At 31.7% G+C, this 22,042-nt stretch overlaps 1 protein-coding gene across 1 annotated transcript; it reads left to right on the top strand.

Annotated features, from left to right (window-relative positions):
- The first annotated feature begins 7,115 nt into the window (after window positions 1-7,115).
- LOC148199388 (uncharacterized) lies at window positions 7,116-21,892 on the top strand. The gene is made up of 14 exons (XM_088111673.1): window positions 7,116-7,290; window positions 7,393-7,480; window positions 8,298-8,400; window positions 8,733-8,817; window positions 9,106-9,183; window positions 9,972-10,387; window positions 13,663-13,738; window positions 13,826-14,002; window positions 14,090-14,143; window positions 15,641-15,730; window positions 15,818-15,886; window positions 19,667-19,713; window positions 20,093-20,806; window positions 21,463-21,892. Exons 1-14 carry the CDS (start codon window positions 7,162-7,164, stop codon window positions 21,839-21,841), a joined length of 2,505 nt encoding a protein of 834 aa, XP_087967799.1. The 5' UTR covers window positions 7,116-7,161; the 3' UTR covers window positions 21,842-21,892.
- The last annotated feature ends 150 nt before the right edge of the window (window positions 21,893-22,042 follow it).

The raw sequence follows: 22,042 nt of genomic DNA, 5'->3' as shown, positions 1-22,042 counted from the left end.
AATAGTAACAGCTTTCATCCCCCTCAAGATGGGAGTAAATATCAGTCATACTTATCTTGAAATGAAGGTATTTAATCGTAGCTACAACAAGAGGTTTCGTGAAGAGGTCAACAGCTTGTTGAGTTATAGAAATGGGAAGCAACTTCAAGAGGTCATTGTTGATTTTGTCTCTTACAATGTGGCAGTCTATTTCTATGTGCTTGTTGTGTTCATGGAACACCTGATTTGAAGCAATCTGAATAGCAGAGCGATTGTCACAATAGACAATAGCAGAGCGATTGTCACAATAGACAATAGCAGGTTGAACAATGGATATGCGAAGATCTTGAAGGAGATAGGTCAACCATTGTAGCTCACAAGTGACAATGGCTAGAGCCCGATATTCGGCTTCTGAAGAACTTCTAGAAACAGTTTGTTGCTTTTTGGATTTCCAAGAGATGATAGAATTACCGAAGTAAACGGAATATCCAGTATGGATTTTTGGGATTCAGGACAGGTAGCCCAGTCGGAATCACTATACGATTTGAGCTGATTGATGCTTTTGTTTGGGAGGAATATGCCATGACCAAGACTGCCTTTGAGATATCGAAGGATGCGATTGGCAACTTGTTGGTGTAGGGTGGTAGGAGCGGAAACAAACTGGCTGAGATTGTTAACAGAAAAAGTGTGTCGGGTCTGGTGTTGGTGAGATATATAAGGCGTCCGATGAGTCTGCGGTAGGATGATGCGTCTTCATCAGTAAGGAGGTCTCCTTGACTGGTTAACCGAGAGGAAAGTGTCATAGGTGTGGGCATTGGGGCACAATTTAGCATTCCAGCTTCTGTAAGGAGATCAAGGGTGTATTTGTGTTGAGAAAGATGAATGCCAAAACTATTCCGGGCAACTTCCAAACCGAGAAAGTAAGTGAGATCACCCAAGTTTTTGATGTGGAAGAGATTATCAAGAGAAGTGGTGATGTGTTGTATCTCAGTAGCGTTGTTTCCCGAAAGAACAATGTCATCCACGTAGATTAAGATCACAGTAGTATAACATGTATCATGTTTCAGAAAAGAGAGTGATCAACATTAGAACGTATGTAATTATTTGTTAGGTTTAATATTTCGGTAGGTCCCTATTTTCGTCCAGAATCTCAAATAGGTCCCTTTTTTTTCGACATCTCAATTGGGTCCTTATTTTTGTAAAATTAAATCAAATAGAGGTTTGTCGTCAAATTGAAAAGACGTCGTTAAGGAGGGTGTTACGTGGCATGCTGACAGTATACATGTGTAAGGGAAGTTGGCATGCTGGCGTGGCATGCTCACACCCTAGTGGTCGGCCTGATGATCGGCCACTCGGTCTAGTGGTCGACCACCCACCAGGCCGACCACCCAGCCGACCGACCGACCACCAAATCGAGTGGCCGACCACCAGGCCGACCGACCCACTAGGCTGACCACCCACCAAGGTGTCAACATGCCGACTTTCCTTACACATGTATACTGTGAGCATTCCACGTAACACCCTCCTTAACGACGTTTTTTCAATTTGACGGCAAGCCTCTATTTGATTCAATTTTACAAAAATAAGGACCCAATTGAGACGCCGAAAAAGAAGGGGACCTATTTGAAATATTAGTTTCTAGATATGACAATAATTATAAGTGATATTCCTAGTGATAAATATAAATAATATATTGATATTATACTATAATTTGCTGCGTCAGTTTTTTTTAAGAGAAAAATATGGTCTTAAAAATTGACAACAAAGTTTCTAAAAATAATTATAATCAATGTTTTAAATATTATTTGATTTGATTTTTTTGCAACCAAGACCATTTTTTCCATATTTGGTTAATTGTCAATTAATTCATAATTAAGACAAAAGTATCCTAATATTACAATATGTGTATATAAATACGCACCCTATCATAAAAAAAAGATGAAAAGAGAGAGGCATACAAAAATAATGGAGATAGAGAAACATAGAAAGAGAGATGAGAGTATAGAGAAAAATAAGTTTTCACGCAAAAGGGATTCTGTCAACAACAACTGCCAAAGAAGAACTAGGAAAGTATCAAAAGCTGGAAAGGTATGTTACCTCCACATTTATTTTTCTCCTTTGATTTGGTGTATTATATTATTTTGTACGCGCTTTTATTTTACACTTAACTTTGGAATTTTCTTCTAAAAGGCATTGCTCACAAACAACATTTTAGAATCATAAAAAAGAAGGTCTTTCCTTGTTTCTTTTGGTATTGTTTAGATATCTCGCATCACGTTATATCTATTTTAAATTTTTCTTTCAAAAAAAAAATTATAAATAAACAATTTCAAAAATAAAAAGTATTTTCTTATCACATATTTTGTTTTAAAAAAATAATAAATCATAAAATAAAGGGTATTAGTACCGCGTGGCTTATAGTCGATTTCTTTCTTTTTCCACCATTCTTAAAATAAAAAAATACAAAATCTTCAAAACTAAAAATGACAACATTGTTAAACAAATTTTTTTTACAAAAACTACGTTATCCCTTATTTTCTATCATAAATGAATATATGTAGAAACAAGGTTAACCCTTGTCGGATTTACTTTTCAAAAATCTAAAACAATCCATAATAATTTTCAAATAAATTTACAAACCTTTTTTTATAAAGAACTACGCGATCTCTCATTTTCTATCATAAATAAGAGCAATATCAATCTTGCTGATAAAAATAATTTTTTTTGTTTCTTAATAGTTTTTTATATTATAATTTTGGGGAAAATTAAATATTTTGAAAACTGTACAATTAATTGAAGGTACTGGTTTTAGATAAGGAGTTCCTTATTTGTAACTCATTTCCGAACTTAAAATCTAGTTTTTGTAGACCATGTTTTATTTTATGATTTTTCATATTTTGTCCAGAATAAATTATGACGACTCCCAAAATCTTTTTCTTAAATTCGTTTATCTTTTATTCTGTCATCTGGTCACGATTTCGATCGCAACAATATATATATATATATATATATATATATATATATATATATATATATATATATATATATATACTTATTTACTTTATGTTTATTATACAAATATATAGATTTATTACTTACGTTACAATTACAAATAGATATATTGGTCAAGTGCTAATATTATGACAGTGTCAATACTTAGAGTTAAGAAGAAATAATTAAAACGTAAAATAAACTTTGTATAAACTTATTATTTTTAAGAAAAAGTTGTTTGTTACATTTTTCTTTTACTGTATTTATTTTTTTATCTTTATTTTATTGTTTTTTTGTTTTATTTTATTTTGTCGTGTTTTATTTTTATTTACTTCTTTTCGTTTTTATTTCTATTTTTGAACTTTTTTTTTTTTAATTTCAATTATCACTGATTTCTCTTTTTATTTGTTTTTGTTTTTTAAAATAAAAAGAAAAAAGATTCTAAAATATTAGACAAAAACGTGTGTAATAGTTTTGCTTTTAATATAATTAAAAGGAAAGAAGAAAAAAAAAGAGATAAAAAAAAATGTTTTGAAACATATACATTTGTGCAATTTTATACCATATGAGGAAGAGGAAACCATATGAGGTACGAGACGAAACAGTGAAAGGAGCTCCAAGAGGTAAGCAATGCCTTGAACACCTGTGTCATCATGTTTTAGTGAGTTAGTTTGCTGCATTTTATACCTCATTTTGAGTTAGTTTGCTGCATTTGATACCAAATTTTTCACTTGCTATTGAACACATTTCTGCTGTGTGTATGATATTGTTGTGTAAATATTCCAAAAGAATTGTATATATATATCATGGCTATTTTCCCCATTCTCCATCACCATCCAAATGCATAGCCATATTTCATCTTTAACCTGAAGTCTCCTGTCCCGTATTTAATCACCATCGTTTCTGTCTTCTATCATAATCTCCATTGTTACCGAACACCATCATCACCCTTCCCTCCTCCACAACGCCGTCGTCACCAAAACCTCATCTTCAAAAGTTTCGATGGTGAAATCATCAACGCACCCATTAGGAAACCAACCCAATCAAAACAGAAAATAAGGGAATAGGAGAATCGATCGAGGGTGTTTCTCTCTCGCACACGAGGAGAAGACGGGAAAAGAGGGCTTTCGCGGTGGCCGGCGATGAGTCTGGCGACGAGCGGCGTCGCCAGCTACAACTTTGGCCGACCGGAGGGAGCGTGGCGGTGCTTGCTCGGTGGGTGCTGCTGTTCCCACGGAGAGAGAAGAGGATGACCCCTGTTTTACCCAGGAAAGAAGAAAGGCAGCTGCCATTTTTTTTTTCAGAAAAAGAACCCTAAAAAATAAAAAAAAGGGTTAAATCTGATCACACTATTTCGGAAGTGTTTCATCCTACAGCTCCAAGATCTCATCCTGCACCTCCAAAAATTTCACTTTTAATCTTCTGACATTTCATATTATCCTACACCTTTAATTTTATAAAAAATTTTATTTTTAATTTTAATAAATATATTCTTATTTTTTTCTTTTTCTTATTAAAAAGATTCTATATCACCTTAATAATAACTAAATTTAAAATTCAAATATTATTTAATATAATTTTATATTTTAATAATTATTAAAATATAATTTATGTTATAATAATAATTATATTAAAAATATAAAAATAAAATAATTAAAAATAAAAATAATAACAAAAAAGTAAATTATATTAAATAAAATATTTAATATATTCAAATATATTAAATTATATTAAAATATATTAAAATATTAAATTAAATTAAATAATTATTAAAATTTAAATAATAAACAAAATTTTAAAACAGTTATTTATCAAATAATAAATAAAATTATATTAAATAAAATATTTAAATATACTAAATTATATTAAAATATTAAATTAAATTAAATAATTATTAAAATTTATATATAAAATAAAATTTTAAAAACATTCTTTATCGGATATGGATATTCGACTTATAACTTATCGATATCTATATCCGATTAACAAATTTTTCAAAATTTTGTTTTTTTAAAATTTTAATAATTATTAAATTAAATTTAATATTTTAATATAATTTAATATATTTAAATATATTAAATATGATATTAAGTGTGGTTTTTATTTTTATTTTTATTCTTATTTTAGTTATTATTTTTTAATTTTCTTAATAGAACTATTTTAAAAATATAAATTATATTTTATTAATTATTAAAATATAAAAATATAATAAATAATATTATAATTTTTATTTAAGTTTAATATTTATTAAATTTTAAATAAAAAGCAAAGTATTAACATATTTTATAGATTTTAATATATAAATAAGCTTTTTAAAATTTTTATTTTTATTTAAAATTTAATAATTATTTAATTTATTTTAATATTTTATTATAATTTAATATATTTGAATATATTAAATCAAATTTATTTTTATTATTATTTATTATTATTATTACTATTTTTATTATTATTATTATTATTTTATTTTTATGTTTTTAATATAACTATTATTATAATATAAATTATATTTTAATAATTATTAAAATACAAAATTATTTTAAATAATATTTAAATTTTAAAATAAATTAAATTAAATTATTATTAAGGTAGTGAAGATTATTTTTAATAAAAAAGAAAAAAAAATGAAAAAATATTTATTAAAGTTAAAAATAAAATTTTGAAAAAGTTGGAGACGTAGGATGATGATGAGATGTCAGAAGGATAAAATTGGAATTTTTAAAGGTGCATGATGAGATCTTGGAGGTGTAGGATGAAACACTCCTATTCCGGATGCACCTCCCATGCCATCCTTACACCGCTGTTTTCATTGGGCCTAAACAACACCCTGGGACCAATATTAAAAACTATAATAATAATAATAATTACATTATTTATATTAAGTTTTTTCTTTTCATGATACTGATCTAGAAAATAAAAACAACGAAAAAAAACAAGAAAAATAACTAAAAGTAAACCACATTTTAAAATAAATAATTATCTACCCTATACCTAAAAATTTAAAATATTCGATTCTACAAATTAATTTTTTATTACAATATAAATTTATTAAATATATAATAAATAATATATTTTATTATCTTAATTTACATACAATAATTAAAATCATTATATTTATATATATATATATATATATATATATAAAATTTTTTCTTTTCATGATACTGATCTAGAAAATAGAAAATAACGAAAAAAAAGAACAAGAAAAAGAACTAAAAGTAAAACACATTTTAAAATAAATAATTATCTACCCTAGACCTAAAATTTAAAAATATTCATTTCTATAAAATAATTTTTTATTACAATATAAATGTATTAAAATATATAATAAATAATATATTTTGTTATCTTATTTTACATATAATAAATAAAATCATTATATATATATATATATATATATATATATATGAATGTATGAATGTATGAATGTATGTAGGGAAAAAAAGAGTCAAATTATTAAGTTTGTATTTCGTTGTTGACGTGGCCTCCATCATCCCCATCCTTCATTTATTGTGGGATTATAATTTTTTTATAAATTAAAAATATTAATTATTTAACCTTTTAAATCTGAATGCATAAAGTTAAGAATTTTATTACTTATAAAAAGATTGTTAATAATATTTTGAAATTCTTAAAGTAATTAACTTTTAAAAGACTGATTTTTTTATTGATTTTACTTTTCTTTCTGAACCTTATATTTCTTATAAATTTGTTCAGTAACTTTTTGTAATTTTAAATGTGTTTGTTTGAAAGTCGTATAATATTTTCAAATCTTATAAAAAAAAATAAAGTGTTTAATTTTTCTAATTTTAATGATATAATTAAAATTTATCAAAATATAAATTACAAAATCCTTATCATAATTTATATTGTAAAAATCTTAACATTTAGTTCGATTTTGTTTTTAAAATTGAAAGATACTCTTTAAAAAATATGGAAACTCAATATTGCCCTATTTTTTAATGGGAGTCGTCGGCTACCGTTGACCAAAAGCCAAATCTAAAACCCTATTTTGTTTGAAGCTCATCGTCCATACCATGCACCTTCATACAGGGGATCCTCACACACACACACATAATCATTCAGTTCAGTATATTATTTTTTAATCGTTATTTATTTATTTGTATGATATTAGGGATTCGAACCCTCACTCTCGCACTCACATCTCTTCGCTCTTCAAAAAACCACAGCATGGCGCGTTCTTGTCCCAGTCCGTTACAACCTGCGATGCTTTTGGGCGCTCCTTCTTTTCCCAACGCCATTGCTTGGTCCGACGACAACCTCATTGCCGTTGCTTCCGGCCACCTCGTCACCATTCTTGTACTGAATCCAACCTTCACCAAGTTGAATGCGCTGTTCACTTTCCTTTCTCTTTTTTCCATGGAATAAGTTTGTTCCTTTGATTTTCTTTCTTATTTTCAGAGACCTGATTTGCCTGTTGGTGGACCACGAGGCGTAATTAAAATCGTCCCAAGCCAGCCTCTTTGTGTAGGACTTGTAGAAAGACAAGGTACTGCCATTACTGCAACCTTCATTCTGAAAATCATTCGTTAATTAGTCATTAGTGTTTTGCTTCGCTTGTTTAGTGCATTAGTTAGTTCGATGGGCTGTTTTGGCGTGTCTTATCTATGGTGAATGACTCAAATTAGTGTGTATAAGTGTAGCTAAGCATCACTTCATGAGCTTGTTCTTTAAGATGAGTTAGTTTCTTTTCCAAATTTAATATGGTATAGAACTTATCCCAGTGGATGTCGTTGGATTTATTATCTGGCCACCTGTACATGTTCGGTCTTGCCTACTTTGTCTACTTTATGCTTGAGATGTTTAGTCTCTTAATTCGAGGTGTGTGTTCAAAATTTGACATGGGATTTATGAGCGGGGGCAACCCTCATCTCATCAACTAGCTTTTGAGGTTGAATTAGGTCTAAGTTGAAATTGTAAGCTGATATCGGAATGTATCCTAATGGTTATTATTGGACTGATGGGGCCACTGATTATCGGTCACTTGTAGATGTCCAGCTTTTTTGAACTTCAGGAAAGGGATATCTAGGCCTTGGCGTGAGGAGTTGTGTTAGAGATCTCTTGTTGACTAGTAATGTCGTAAAAATAATGCATATGAGGGGGAGTCTTCCTCATTTATGAATTGATTGGGTTAAGTTAGCTAAAACCCCAAATTTAAGATTAAGCAACATTATTATTATTAGTGTAGTGCCTATAGTTAAAATTTCACATGTGATGATGTTGAATGTGAATGAGAAATTTCACTGGCCTGTTACCAACCGCGTAGTGTTAACACATAACTTTTACATGTTGGAATTGATGTGCAGATTTACTCTCTGGATGCCTCCTGCCAACGGCTTTGTATAGGGATGATAAGCCTGTGGTCCGATCAATATCATGGTCTCCGCTTGGCATGGCTGCTAATTCAGGGTATGGATTTCAGTTTTCTTGAATAATTTCATGTATCCTAGAACTAGAAGGCAATTATAGACTCAGTCTTTTTGGCACATGTTGAATTGGTCATGTAATTGTGGGATAGTTTGTCTCCAGGTAGCACTTTTTGACAAGATGATTCTAGATTTTGAATCTCTGATTTTGCAGATGTAAAACTCTATATGACAGTGATTTTTGGTTTCAAATATCTGATTTGATAGAGTAGGGCTTCCTAGGATCATAGTTTGCTTCTAGCAGCATCATATTTTGTTCATTCATGAAAAAATCAATATGATTTTATGGATTTTTAAAGATATAACTTGCTACAGATGTTTGATCGCTGTTTGCACCTCTGAAGGACATGTGAAGATTTATCGTCCGCCTTTTTGTGATTACTGTGCTGAATGGATTGAGGTATGTATTATTGAGAAATTGTCAATATTTCTTCACAAATATTGTACATTTATGTAAATTACGTTTCTTTTTAAAATTCATGTTGAGATACTTAGGTTTAATTGAATCTTGAACTCTTAAGAATTTCTTGAATTCCTGTGTATATGTCATATCATACCTGTATTATATTAAGTATTTGGGGTTCATTCTATTTCCCATATATGAATTTTGCTATATAAAGAAATGAATATTTTGATGTTATATGTGTAGACTGCTTTAAGTATAATATGTCGATCTTATTTTGTTCAGGTTGTGGACATAACTAAAAGGCTGTATGAGAATCTTAAATGTACAGAGTTTCGAGGTATAGGGATTGCCACATTGGATGTAAGTTATCTTATTTATGTTCTTGGACCTTGGTTGGGTTTCTTTTTCTAAATTTCCTTCTGGTGAATTAGTTAACAAGACAGGTTGTACCTGGGATGCATTTTATTCTTATTCCTTATATCTATCAGATGCTTGTAGAAAAGCTAAGATAAGTTTATAACATGTGAAAAACAGTTTTAAATGACATATGTGGAGTGTGCATGAACTAGTTTTTGTTACTTAGATTATTTATGTACCTCGTCAAATGTGCATATACAGTTCAAGATATGTTCATAAATTTTGCTGTTTTGATGTTTGTGCAATGATCTTTATTGTGTCTAGTGATTCCAATGATGGACTTTTATTGCCATCAGGTTGTCAACGTTAATATGCTTGTTCTAGCCCCTACGACAAATGCTATCTAGTGTGCTAAGACACGAGTCAAGCAAACAAAATAGAAATATTGTATCAAAAGAGAGAGTACTTCAATGCTTTCTATTTTAAGTAATTGGATGTATTTAATACTTCTTAATCATTGGCCTTAGGGCACTCGTTAGCAAAACCCTTTTCTTAAATAACAGAATTCCTTTGATGTTTCTTACCAGATTCATAAAAAAGAAATAGTAAAAGAGCACCACCACAGGACTTGGTGTAAAACTTTACCAATATTTAGTTAATTATGCAGCATTTTCTCATGCAAATCGGGGTTAATTTTGATTAGAAACAATTTGTTTATGAGCCTTCTAAAAGATGACTATGGTTTGCATTTATTTGATTGTTAGTAGCCTAATATTAGATCATTCCTGCAGAAAAATGCATCAGATCGAATGGATTCTTTGTATAATCATAATGGGAAATTGTTAAAAGAAAAGCCTGAGAACCACTGGCCCCTGATAAGTGCTGATCAATATGCTTCTCGTAGTGCAATGCTATGTTCCCTTGTTGTTTCATGGTCTCCCTTGCTGCATTTAGCATCTAAATATTATCCAGTTTGCGGTTCTTTCAGTCTGCTTGCTATTGGAGGGAAATCTGGTAAAATTTCTTTATGGAGGTTTCATCCACCAGATTGTTATACTATTGACGACAAAGATGTTCCAACTACTGTGAAGTTTCTTGGCCTCCTTCATGCACACAATTCTTGGGTTACTACTATAAGTTGGTTGTTGTTTGCTTCTGATCCTTCAAATCCTCAAATTTTATTAGCTTCTGGAAGCTCTGATGGGAGGTGAGTTTAAGCATGCTTAGGCAAGTATGTTATATCTATTCTCGGTCTGATTTCATCTCATTAAACGACTAATATGCACTTCTGGAACTTAGGCGAGATTTTTTATTGGAGCTTTATTTGCATCATTGTAGTGACAATGGGAGTTACACCTAATGACGTGGAGAAAAAATTTCAGAGCTGAGATTTTTTTTTTCTGAATTTGCTTTAGCTTGTTTACCTTTTAGTAGAGTGATATTATTGAATATAGTAAACCTAGGTATAGGTTTAATCTCTCTTGTGTTTAAAACACACATAGGTTAACATTTATAATGAAGAATGATATAAGTATATATGGCAACCAAACATAAATTTGGTAAATAGAAGATATTGTTAAAAGCAATATCAACTTTATTTACCAATATCAAACAATAGCAAAAGTCTATGTTTCTCTAATTAACATAAATTGTAACATATCTAACACTCTCCCTCAAGCTGGTACATATAAATCGTATGTACCAAACTTGTTACAAATATAATCAATTCTTGGTTCTCTTAAAGCTTAGTGAAAATATCTGCTAACTAATCATTTGAGTTAACAAGATGTCTCCATATACAATCATTTCTTCAAACAAAATGACAGTCAATCTCAATGTGTTTGGTCTTTTCATGAAAGACCGAATTAGAACTGATATGAAAAGTCGCCTGATTGTGACATATAAGTGTCATTTGAGTGACATCTCCAAATTGTAACTTTCTAAGCAATTGCTTAAGCCAAACAAGTTCACTTGTGGCTGAGACCATAGCTCTATATTCTGCTTCTGCACTAGATCTTGTCACAACACTTTATTTCTTGCTCTTCCAAGAAATCAAGTTACCATCAATGGAGACACAATTCCTGGAAGTAGATCTCTTGTCAAAAAGAGATCCTACCCAATCAACATCTGAATAGCAAACTACTTTTGTATAGTTATTGGAACCACATAACAAACCTTTTCTTGAAGATCCTTTAATGTACTTTAATATACGGATTGCATTCCAATGATGTTCACATGGGAAATTGAGAAATTTGCTCACCACACTAATTGCAAAGGAAATGTCAGGATGAGTAATTGTAAGGTAATTTAATTTCCCAACCAATCTTCTATATTGCTCGGGATTTGAAATAGGCTCCCCTAATTTGGTAGGAGTTTGGTATTAGGACCCATGGGTGTGTAAACATGTTTTGAATTCATTAACCCAATTTCCTCCAAAATATTAAATGCATACTACCTTTGAAATATAGCTATACCATCGTTAGATTGTGCTACCTCAATACCCAAGAAGTATCTGAGTTTACCAAGATCTTTGGTTTAAAAATGGTGACCGAAGTGTTGTCATCTGGGATATACCATGGTGGTCATTGCCTGTAAGAACAATGTCATCAACATATACTATCAAATAGACATATCCAACACTTAGTGACGGTAAAAGACTGAATGATCTGCCTCACTTCGAGTCATACCAAATTGTTGAACCACATTGCTCAATTTGCCAAACCAAGCCCTAAGAGACTATTTTAGGCCATATAAAATTTTTGTGAAGATGACATACAAATCTAGAAGACGCCCCCTGAGCAACAAATCTGAGATTTTTCTCCATATAAATTTCTTCCTACAAATCTTCATTGGGGAAAGCATTTTTGACATCCAGTTGATAAAGAGGCCATTGTTGAAGTGCAGCCATGGCCACAAATAAACGAACAAAAGTAATCTTTGCCATTAGAGTAAAAGTATCTCCATAACCTACAGGTCCCTGATTGGAACCATGCTCTGATACCATGTTAAGAAATGGATTTTAAGCTAACTCAATCCAACAAAACCAATTTGTAAGGTGACGTTTGCACCCACTCATATACTCTAAATTTGCCTTATCTCTAGTCAATGTGAGACTTCCAACATAACCCCCTCACGTCGAGGTATATAATTCTGGTATGTGGGACTAGACATTAATGGGTGGTTCGGTAGCGGCCTCGTAGCGGGTGAAACAGTATTCCTAACAAACAACAAATATTCCGATAGCGGGTGACACAATAGGTTGAACAAATAAGAAATCTCGGTAGGATAAACTCTAAATCATGGCTTTGATACCATATTGAGTGTCTAAAACACACATAGGGTAAACATATTTATAATGAAGAATGATACAAGTATATATGACAACCAAATATAAATATGGAATATAGATATGGTAAATAGAAGATATTGTTAAAAACAATATCAACAATATCTACCAATATCAAACAATAGCAAAAGTTTATGTTTCCTTAATTAACATAAAATGCAATATATTTAACAATTTGTAATAATAATGATTACAAAAGTAAATAATCATAGACATTCTTATTTCCAACACTCCTCTCAAGTTGGAGAATAGATGGTTTCTATTCTTAGCTTGCATATAACTCTTTCAAAATTTGAATTGCACACTCCTTTGGTAAGATTTTCTGCAACTTGACCTTGTGAATCTTTGAGGGTACAAATGGAGTACAAATCAAACCACCTCGAAGCTTTTTGTTGTCAGCTAAGAACAATAGCTAACCTTCTTTGAAAATTAATAATAATTAAGTGTTACTATTTCCAACAATCTAGTCAAAATTCATCTGGTTTCTCCTTATCTATATAATATTCACTTTGGTATTAGCAATGTTGGCACCAACACACAGGAAAGAGGTACTTTCAAAATTCCAAATGACAATTTGTAGACTGCAACCATTTATGGCCCATTAGAATTCAAACGTGTTCTTAGGACGCACAAATATTAACCTTTTACATCCTATGTACATTGCATGGACTTGAAACCTGTCACATTAACCTAAAAGTAAACTTGTTTGATTAGACTGAAGTTGAAAACATGTCTTTCATTTTTGCCATTCATCCATTTTAAATGTTCAATCTTTCTAAATCTTAGTTCTCTCGTGAAAAGAGACATTTTTTAATTTATTTTAATGGCTTTTAATGGAAGAAACTGAACATGTCTCCATCAGGAAAAGGTAGGGAAAGACTCCATGATGTTTGATTTTTCAGCTAAGTCACTCACCGTTTACCATCTTATGCTTACAAGAACAAAAGCTGTAGATTAATCCCTAGAGAAGTGCACTTTCAAACTTTTTATTTTCATATTATTCATTCAAGAATCTTGTATTGGCATATTCCTGTACACTTCCCTTGTACTCCAATTGGATTGACCTTTTTGTAAGATGTTACATTTTGTTACTAGCATCTTAATTTAGCTGAAAGTATCATGTATGTTCTTTGCAGTGTGAAGATTTGGTTGGCTGACAATGACAAATTGCTGTCCAAAATGGATCAAACTTCCTTCTCGCTATTGAAGGAGGTACATGCTACTCATTTTCTGTATCAGTTTTCATTTCCCTCGGCTTTTTCTGAATAATTCGTAAGTGCATCTTTGAATTCCAAATAGGTTATGACACAAAATGCTGTCCCAGTTTCTGTACTCTCAGTAACTGTGCATGTTCAATACCCTTCGAAGATTCTTTTAGCCATTGGCAAAGTTTCTGGTTCATTTGAAATATGGCTATTCGACATATCTTCAAGGGAATTTGATAAGCTTGGCTCATATTATGCTCATGATTATGTCGTAAGTTTTTCCCCTCTTTTTCTTTTGGAGTTAGTTGAAAAGAAAAGCAGGCTATCCTCTGATCTCTACATTTTTTAATTCCTTTAGGTTACGGGATTGGCCTGGGCATTCGGTGGAAGATTTTTATACAGCTGTAGCCAGGTTATAATCTTTTTCTTAAGTGATTTGACTATTTTTGTATACGTTCAATTTATGACTTTGGCAGAAAAGAAATATCATACTTACGTGGACATAAAATACATTGCTTGATCCATACCAAGTTTCTTCAGCATTTGTATCTTCGTTTCTACCAATTATATTCATGATTTTCATTTCCATGGTTAAACATAAGTGAATTAAATCATATGGGATCTGACTACATAAGTGCCTAATTATAGTCGAAAGGCTGTTGCCAAATCTGTTAGTCTCTGAAGTCTGTTACAGAAGATTCTAGAACCTTAGAACTATATAACTAACTGTGAGATTTAAATAACATATCCAGAGGCATGTTAGGGCAATGTATTTGTTAAAGATATGATAATTACATCAAATAGGGAAATATGATATGATTTATTACATTAAACGGGAAAATATGATATGATTTGATTACACCTGTAGAGAAATATTTGCTAATATTTCTCATTATTAACTATTTGTTTTATTCCTTATCAATGTATATCTTCTTCATTATAAATAAAAATACTTGTGTTACATATGAAATTATAGCAGTACTATACACTGTACACGGAGTTCATCTTATACTTTCTCGGTCTCTCTTTTCTCAACATCTCAATTATAATATTTTCAAAGACAAATTTTACCTTCTATGTCCAATATGATAGACGGTGTAGCCTACAAATATGCATCTATTTTAGCAAAGGGGCGTTTTATTTGGATTATAGGGTCTGAGAAATGAAAATAAAGTGTAAAAAGACCTTTAAGAATGTGTAGAAAGGGCAGTCTGTTAATAAAACTGCAGTGAAAAAGGCATGGTCCTTAAACTGAAAGGGAGCTTGGCTTGAGCCAGGAATACGAGACCTGTTTCTACTATATGCATGTGTTTCATTTCTTCTGACTCATTAAAGATGAGTGACAATAGAGTCTTTGTACAATTTCCAAAATGGACAGAAAAGACATAAAACTCCCCCATCTGAATTTGTTTGAAGGCTGAAGTTTAGTGTTAAACTACAATTCAACTGTAGACTTAAACTAGCAAAATAATGGAAGTGTGTTAGATTTTTGTTTTGAAATATAAGTTTGCATTTGAAAAACGATAGTAGCCACTAGATGCTGCTCCTCATAAATCAGCATTACCCATTTCTAGAGGAACAACTAGACTGTAGTTGAAGCAATAGAACTTGAAACTCTTATTCTCTTAAACAACTAGACTAGTTAGTTTTCATACTGAAGAAAAAACTTGATACCAAGAATGATTAATTTTCCGCATATGTTAACTGGAGAGCTTGAAAGCAAAATTAGTTAATTATATTATGCATTGAGCTTTGTACAGTTTAAAATACATTCAGCAAGATGTTGCATGATTCTCTCCCACTTTTTTGTATGGTTGCTAAAGTGTCTTTCAATTTTTGTTTTTGTGCTTTTAATGTGTATTGATTAGATGTATTTATAATGGATGGATTATTATTTGAACGTTGATAGGATAATTTAGTGCGTAGCTGGATTTTGCGTGAGAATCATCTTGATGAAGTAACTCTCAATTCTGATATGCCCCGTGACAGCTCAATCAATGTATGTTACTGTTATCTTTATAGCTACCATTCCTTTTGAGTACGATCTTTTTTTTCCCTACTAAATTATACTTATTTTTCCTTTCAGATTTCGAGAGATGCATTTGATTCATGTTTTGGTGTAGCAGTGTCCCCTGGAAATCTTGTCATTGCTACTGTATGTTTTTTTTTTCGTTCAGATTTTGCTATTGTACATCAATCCTTGACATATTCGTATTCTTTAAATGCATCAAAATGATGTGGTTCTTAAATGCCCAAATAGTGTGTATTATATGCCCTAATGTCTAGGAAATTAAAGAAGAGTATAAGTTCACTAAGTTTACCCGTGGTCAGTCCCCTGAACTTTTCTCCATGGGTGGGATTGGGTTATAGATGAATACTTTTAAGCATATGCGGAGTCAAAGGGCTTATGGGGATCTTTTGTTAATGTATTTTATTATGTTTTTATTAATCTTTATTAGATTATTTTTTACCTTTAATATATTGCTGTTAGAATTTATCAGCAATTATTTCTTGTAAATACGAAATGCCCTATAATCCCCTCCTTTATTGCATATCTTTTGTAATTTCCCATATTAATATAAAATTATTCCATGATGGCTATTTAAGAAAAGTGGACTGCAAAATACAAACATTTTTTTCTAAGCAAAGAAATCATGTCATATACTATGCTCTCTCTTGCCTTGACATTTTGACATGGTATCAGAGCTTGGTCTTTAAATTGTGATCTTTTCTTGGGTTCTAGTGTGTTTCTTGTGAGTATCTTGGGGTTGGAGTAAAGCACCTCTTAAGGATGGTATCTTCATTTTGTCTTGATCCTAAAAGTTTCGTGAGTTCGTTGCACCGCAAACGCAGGTTTTAGAACCTACCCTCCGTCTTCATACGTAGCACTCACAAGTTCGTGAGATTGGTGTTGTCTACTCGGCTGGGTGAGCTCCTTCACAAACTATGGAACGATTCAAGCTTGGTTTTGTGTATGAAAGACGTCGTCCCCATCCTCTTAGTACCCTTCATGATGATGCTCTAACACTTGATCCTGACCCACCTCCTGCACTGGAACTTGTTCTGTTTGTTCTACCTCTTTGCTGGTCCACTCTGTTTCTTCATCAACTACCTTGTCTTCTATTTCTATTCCTTCTAGTTATACCTAGGCTATGGAACATGAATGTTGGAAAAAGGCAATACAAAGAACTTTAGGCACTTCAAGAAAATCACACATGGGACATTGTGTCTTGTCCTTCAATGATCAAACCTATTGGAAGTAAATGGGTTTTCTCTGTCAAGCTTCGATCTGAGGGCTCTTTAGATCGCTATAAAGCTCGATTAGTAGCTCTTGGTAATAGACAAGAGTATGGGATTGATTATAAGGAGACATGTTCTCTTATTGCCAAGATGACTACAATTCGGACAATCCTTGCTCTTGTTGCTTCTCAATCTTGGCAATTGCATCAAATGGATGTGAAGAATGTCTTTCTTCACAGTGATCTCAAAGAAAAAATCTACATGAAACTTCCTTCTGGTTTGCTTTCTTCTTCTACTGATATTTGTAAACTATGACTTTCCTTGTATAGGCCTAAACTTGGATCCTTTGGTTTGGTTTGAGAAGTTTCGTACTAATCTACTTCAGTTCTCCTTCACATAGAGTCAATATGACTATTGTCTCTTCTTTCACAAGTCTTCCACTATATAGTTCTCCTTTTGATTTATGTGGATGATTTCATCATTACAAGAACTAATCATGACTTATTTAAGAAGTTGCACATTGAGCTAGATGCAACATTTCACATGAAAGATCTTGGATAGTCACCTATTTTTTAGGGATTGGAGGTACGTCATCGATCCAATGGAATATTTTTAAACCAACAAAAGTACATTCAAGATTTGATTCAATTGGAGAGTTTAGATGGAACTTTGTCAGTTGATACTCTTATGGAAGTCAATGACAAGTACCAAAAAGATGAAGGAGATATTTTGTCGGATCCCACTCTATTGGTGTTTGGTAGGAAGTCTTATCCACATAACCAATACTCAACCTGACATTTCGTATGTTGTTCACCAGGTGAGCTACTTTATGCTTGCTCCTCATCATCTTCATTTTGCTGTTGTTTGTCGCATTATTCGATACCTTAAAGGGTCACCTACACTTTGGTCATTCTTTCCAAAAGACTTATTCTTTACAACTTGTGGCATATAATGATGCTAATTGGGCAAGTTGTCCAGATACTCGTTGATCTACTAAAGCTTGGTGTATGTTTTAGTGGTGCCTTAATTTCTTGGAAATGTAAGGAGTAAGATCATGTTTCTAAATCTTATACTGAGGCTGAATATAGTTCAATGCATCTGCTTGTGCTGAAGTTGTGTGGTTACTTGATCTTTTGGAGCAACTTGGGTTTTCTCAACCTACATCTACACCTATTCATGTCGATAATATGAGTGCTATTCAAATTACTGCAAATCCAGTGTTTGATGAATCTACCAAGTATAATGAAGTAGATTGTCATTATATTTGGAAAGCCTTGACCAACACTGTCAACTCTCTACTTTACATCTCCCCTATTCACTTACCATAATCAATTTGAGGGGGGGGGGGGGGGGGGGGGGGGGGGTGTTAATGTATTTTATTACTCTTTATTAGATTATGTTCTATCTTTAATAGATTGCTATTAGGTATCAACAATTACTTTCTGTAAATAGGAAATCTCCTATAATCCATCCCTTTATTGCATTTCTTTTGCAATCTTCTTCCATATTAATGTAAAAATATTCTATGCTGCCTATTTAAGAAAAGAGGGTTGCAAAATACAAGCAAGCTTTTCTAAGAAAAAAATCATGTCATATACTATGCTCTCTCTTGCCTTGACATTTTGACATCTTTGACCTACTCAAGTAGAACGGAAACCACCTTGCCTTTTTTTTTTTGGCTGTTGCTGCAGAACAGAGGCAAAGGCAATCGGAGGAATGCTTCTTTTGGTGAAATGCCTGGGTAAATGTGTCCCTTTTAGATGGTTGTTGTGGATAAGGGGCGCATTTTATGTAAAATTCCTTATATCCTGGGATTTGAATGTCACCCTTAAGCTCTTGTCTTTTTTGTTTTGTTTTTGTTGAAGCCCCTTAGTCTTTTGTCTGAATCACAAATATTAATTCCCTAGCTCGACTTTCTATAACTTATTTTATGTGAACAATCTTTTCCATGATAGAGCGAGGTTTTTATGTTCCGTGGTGTTTGATTGTAATTTACTATTTATTCCATTATTCTTGTAGATAATACAAAGAAGTGAGAGCTGACTTTGTAGTTCACCAATCATTCCTTAACCCTAATTAATTGAGTTCTAACAATTTATGTTAATCTTAGGTTCCAACCTGCTACATATGTCACTTTTTTCCTGTCTTTTTCTCAAAGAGGCATTATGTTGACTGGGTTAGTTGATAATTGGCTAAATAACAATAACCAGAGCATGAGAAATAAATATGTTGCCACATAACATAGCAATTCATTTTCATCTTTAATATTTTTTAGGCTAAATTACAAGTTTGGTCTACCTTTTATTCCTAATCTTTGATTTTGGTTTCCCTAATTTCATTTTTGTGATTTTAGCTTCTATATTTTCGAAAACTGAAATTTTGGTCCAAATCTCATTTTTAAATGCATTTATTTCTTTTATTTATTGATCAATTGAACCTTAAATCTAACATATCATTTAAGCTACGGTTAGAAAAATAATTAGTTTAACTAAATTATGAAAAATAATACAAATTTGTAAAGTTGAGAATTAAACCAAATTTGCATATTTTCTAAAACATGGTGACTAAATAAGGGAACCAAAATCACATATCAGGATTTAAAGAGGAACTGAAGTTGTGATTTAGCCTATTATTTTATTTGCTTGGATCATATTTGAATATGTTATGTTTGATTATTATTGCTTATTCATTGCAGGTTCATTGCTTTGATATTGAGAAATTGAATCGAATGTATGAAGGAAGGTATAAACTTGATTTGCAAATTATTATTTTCTTGCCTTTTCTTATTGTTGAGTATGTGGAGAGACATACGTATTTTTATTGGTTACCTATAATTTGGAATTTGGCACCAATTGGAAGTATACTATTTACAAAATTGCTATTCAAGTCAATCATGTTAAAAGTAGCAAAAGAATGGCAACGGATAGAAATCTTGTACGTATACAATGATTATTCTGACATTCGACTTATTAAAGTTGAAAACAAGACACAAGTGTAATTTAATGTTTATATACTAGGTCTTCTATTTTTTTTTTTACCACTTGTCCTTCCAAAACATGGGTTTCATGAAAGAAAAAGTATACATGTGGAAATTTGAAATTTTTCTTGAACTTTTGGACAGGATTCTGAGGGCAGCCATTGATTACTTTTGGATTGGAGGGCTACAAATGGATGTTCAGCTGAAATCTCCTTTTTCATGTTGCATTGAAGGAAATTCTAGTTATCTGGAAAAAGAATTAATTTATTGGGGAACCAATATCATATGGTCTTTAAACCAATATCAATTTCATGATAAACCTTTGGTTCTTTGGGATATAATTACAGCATTATTGGCGTTGAAGGATCACAATTCAAAATATGCAGAACATATAATCATTAAGTGGATCGCATCATCATTCCTTCAATTAGATATGGATCTTTCCTCTGAAAAAGTTTTATCATTTGTCTCTTCAAGCTTGTCAGATATTCCATCTCGACTGCTGCATTTGTTCAACATAATCTGTAGACGTGTAATATTAGCAGAGCTGGATGCTGATCAAATAACTGGATTAACCAGAAAGGTTGAAAAGCTGGAAACGGTATGTCCTGCCATGGAAAAACACATTACAAAGTGGACAGAAATTCTTCTGAGCAGTGAAAGGGAGCTCCGGAAAAGGCTTGTGGGTTTCAGTTTTTCCATTTACCGAACTAGCATGTCCAATCCTGAAACATCTTCCCAACATGGTTGTTGGTATCCAGTTGGACTAGCACAGATGGAACAATGGATTGCTGCAGACCAGAAACATTTAGGTGACCAGTTGAAAGCCATTGTTTCAGAAGTTAGTCACAAGAAAAGGTACTTTTTAGATTTTAGATATTGTTTCTTTTTACTGTTTGTCATCTGTATAATGATTTTTTTATTCACTCTACTTATGTGCATAAATATTTTTTGTCCCCGAGGATAATCAAATGTCAATCTGAGTAACATATACTTGAAAAAGAGAATGAGTTTATTATATTCATTCATATCAATTACATTTTCCTTACCTCTGTCTGTAATAATCTAATCTTCTAAAAAAAGAGAAATAAGGAAACAATATACTAAAATATAATCTAGAAGATCCTACAAATATTTTCTCTAATTAGAAAGATTCTATAGATATTTTTTCTAATTAAGAAAATTCTATAAATATTTCTCTAATTAGAACACATATACATTGGCATTTTTCTGAAAAAGGTTATCTTTCCAGTTTTGCTTTATGTGCACACTTTGCCCTAGTTTTTATTTGTAAATTTTTGTTTGTACATATTTCCCTTGCGGTAGTTCAAAACTATATATCTAATTGCTCCTGCAACAACCATAAGCTTTTAAAATTGTCATACAAATACGGACTATATATCTAATTGCTCCTGCAACAACCATAAGCTTTTAAAATTGACATACAAATACGTAGATTTGGTTCAAAACTTCAAATATGATAATTATACTAATGTGTTTCTCTTAAAATGCAGGTTCCTGGCCAATAGATGTTCAGCAGTGGAGACATGCAGTTTTTGTTCAGCTTCCGTTCCATTTGAATCTCCTGAGTTTGGTTTTTGTCAATGTGAAAATTCCAGTGATGATGATGTTAAGTCTCACAGGTTACTAAGATGTGTTGTTTGTATGCAGGTTTGCCCCATTACTCCCTTGTGGTATTGTGTCTGTTGCCAAAGGTCAGGGTTTAGATTGGCACCAGAGCCACTTTTTAGAATGTCTTCATTTCATGTAGATTCAGACTCTTTCGTTAAATCTTCCTCTCAAGCGGTGTCCTCAAAACCGTTTTGTCCCTTTTGTGGGATACTGCTACAGAGACAACAACCAGACTTTCTCCTCTGTCCTAGACCCGTATAAGAATATTTAATATTATTTTTATACAAGTAGTTTATTTTTATTTTAAGAGAAGTAATCATTTACTTCAAAAGTTCTCTGGAAGCTGCAAAGTAAAAAATGTAAATATTTTTTCAAGGTAAGATTATTTGAACAAGTTGATTTATGGCTTTCATCCTTTTGACGATAGAGTGGGGAGGGAGGATTCCTTGTATAAAAGGACTG

This window comes from Vigna umbellata, chromosome 4 (assembly GCF_029865625.1).
Source record: "Vigna umbellata cultivar VRB3 chromosome 4, Vumbellata_1.0, whole genome shotgun sequence".
NCBI lineage: Eukaryota > Viridiplantae > Streptophyta > Magnoliopsida > Fabales > Fabaceae > Vigna > Vigna umbellata.
Note: the sequence above shows the minus strand (reverse complement) of the source record. Positions and strands in the feature narration are given on the sequence as shown.